Consider the following 2,686-nt stretch of genomic DNA (forward strand, 5'->3'; position numbering starts at 1 on the left):
TAGCCCTTTGACCTCCACACATGAAACATAAAATCTGTGTGTTTCTCTCTCTCTCTCTCTCTCTCTCTCTCTCTCTCTCTCTCTCTCTCTCTCTCTCTCACTCACTCTGTGTGCATGTGTTAATGCACACATAACAAATAAATGTATAATTTTAAAATTAAATAATTTGATGTTTGTCAAATTGTGTTGCTGTGTGTGCATACAATATGCAATAAGTCTTTGACTGGTATATTAACACCAATTTTATTTGGTTGCTTGGTTTGATTTTTCAAGCACAGTTTCTTTGTGTTTCCCTGGCTGTCCCGTACCTCTCTTTGTGGAGCAGGCTGGCCTCAAATTCATGGACATCCACCTGACTCTGCCTCTCTGGTGTGGAAGATTAAAAACATTTGCCATGACACTAAGCTGAAATTGATTTTAAGTCTCTTAAGTATTTTGTTTTATTTCTTCTTCCTTACTTACTCTTTTTCTTTCTTTTTTATTTAAGAAGAGTCTTATGTCACAGGTTGGCCTGGAAATTATGTTGTACCAGGAATGATCTTGTATTCCTAATCCCTGTGCTTCCACCACTGGAATGCTTGCATTAGAGGTGTGCATCACTCCTGTTTATACAGTGTTAACATAAAACCCAGGGTTTGTGCATGCTAAGCAAGAACTCTTCCAGCTATACACTGGCATCCCACTGGGTATTTTAACCACATTTAAGGCTACAAACCATGCCTAGCAGTGTATGGAAAACACAAGGTATAGTTAACGGTATTTCTGTAGATTTTGTTCTGCTATTGCTTTGCCTGGGTTTTTGTTTGTTTGTTTGTTTGTTTGTTTTTGTTTTGCCAGTCATTTGCTTGTGTATTATGGTGTTTGATTTTGTTTTTTTAATGGGCTCTGTATTTGTGGTTTTTATTCTTTTGTAAATATTCATGTATTTTTATTCATTTGATTTTTGTTTCAAGAATAGAAGAAAAGAAAGGGTATGAAGTTAGGTGGCCAGGCATTTGGGGAAAATCTAATAGTACTTTAAGAAGAGAAAATTCTTGTTCTATTTTTTTATTTTTTATTTATTGTTCCAGAGCTGAGGACTGAACCCAGGGCCTTGTGTTTGCTAGGCAAGCGTCATGACTAGACTGCTACACAACTCCAGGGAGTCTACCTAGAAAACGGGATCCTAGGAAAGACACAGGGATCGCCCAATGACCAAGAAATGGATGAGATCTACATGAACAACCTGGATGACAGTGGGAGTAATGAAGGGCAAGGTTTGAGGGAAAGAAAGCTTAGGGGAGCAGGAGATCCCAGCTGGATCAAGAACAGAAAGGGAGAACAAGGAATAACAGACCATGATAAATGATGACCACATGAGAAGAGGAATAGGCAGAGTGCTGGCTGTTTGGAACCTTGGGCTTACACAGGGACACATTGCTCAGCCTGGAAAGAGGGGACTGCAACTGCCTGTACTGAATCCATCAGGTTTAAATGAATCCCCAGGGGAGTCTTGGCCCTGGAGGAGATGAGAATGGAGGGGAGGGGTTTTAGTCACTAAGGAACTTAAGTGGGATCTTGAAGAATGTAGACAAATCCCGAAGCAGAAAGATGAGCTGAGATGCTGTGCAACTGTTTAAGGGTTCCTGGTGCTGCATCTCAGCCACTAGCTGAATCTTGCACTAACACCAAATGGAGATGCAGAAAACACACTAAGTTGACTTAGGGCCTGTGCACAGGAACCAAAAGGCAGGCAAATACTAAACATTGCTGAGAGTATCCACCCCAGGAAGGACTTTACCTTTCAGGAGCTCTAGATTGGCACCACCCCCAGTGCTCACATGGCTGACTTTATCCTCCATATTCCATTTGGCACAGCAAGTGGCATTGTCTCCACCACCTATGATAGTGATGCAACCGCTAGAATTGGTGTTTACCACCTTATCCATGAGGGACTTGATTCCCCTGGCAAAAGCTTCCCATTCAAGTACCCCAACAGGTCCATTCCAAACAATATGCTTAGCTCGAGCCCCAGCCTCAGTGTATGTCTTGCTGCTCTCAGGACCACAGTCCAAATCCATCCAGCCAGCAGGTATACCAGAGGCCACAGTAGCTTGGCCAATCTTGGCATTCTCATCAAATTTATCAGCAGTGACAAAGTCAACAGGCAAGGTAATCTTCACACCATTTTTCTCAGCTTTGGACATGAGATCTTTGACAATCTTGGCTCCTTCTTCATCATACAGAGAAGTTCCAATCTCCATGTTGTTGAGCAACTTCAGGAAGGTAAAAGGCATCCCACCACCAATGATCATCTCATTGACTTTGTCCAGCATATTGTTAATCAGCTTGATCTTGTCTGCAACTTTCGCTCCTCCCAAGATAGCCAGGAAGGGTCTTTCAGGACTCTCCAAAAAGAAATCCATTTTCGCAGTGACTGCATTTTAAACCAAAGCTTCAAGCCACAAAACATTAAAATTTTTAAGTACTAAGAGAATCAAAACAAAATATTTTACTGAGTTCAACCAATTATATTACTTTGTTACCAGTGAGAGTAATATATTAAGGTACAATTGATTTATTTTATCAATCTTTATGATATACTCAAAATTGTGCATACTTTAGAGTAACATTGACACTCAAAACATATTTTAGAATTATTCATTTTATTTTATGTGTGTGAGTATGTTGTTTGCATGTATGATTG

General features: G+C 40.4%; 1 protein-coding gene across 1 annotated transcript; it reads right to left on the minus strand.

Annotated features, from left to right (window-relative positions):
• Window positions 1–1,713: 1,713 nt before the first annotated feature.
• Window positions 1,714–2,405, minus strand: LOC118575023 (phosphoglycerate kinase 1-like). Its single transcript, XM_036175746.1, has one exon. It carries the CDS (start codon window positions 2,403–2,405, stop codon window positions 1,740–1,742), a length of 666 nt encoding a protein of 221 aa, XP_036031639.1. The 3' UTR covers window positions 1,714–1,739.
• Between the last annotated feature and the right edge of the window lie 281 nt (window positions 2,406–2,686).

The sequence above is a fragment of the Onychomys torridus genome, unplaced genomic scaffold (assembly GCF_903995425.1).
Source record: "Onychomys torridus unplaced genomic scaffold, mOncTor1.1, whole genome shotgun sequence".
NCBI lineage: Eukaryota > Metazoa > Chordata > Mammalia > Rodentia > Cricetidae > Onychomys > Onychomys torridus.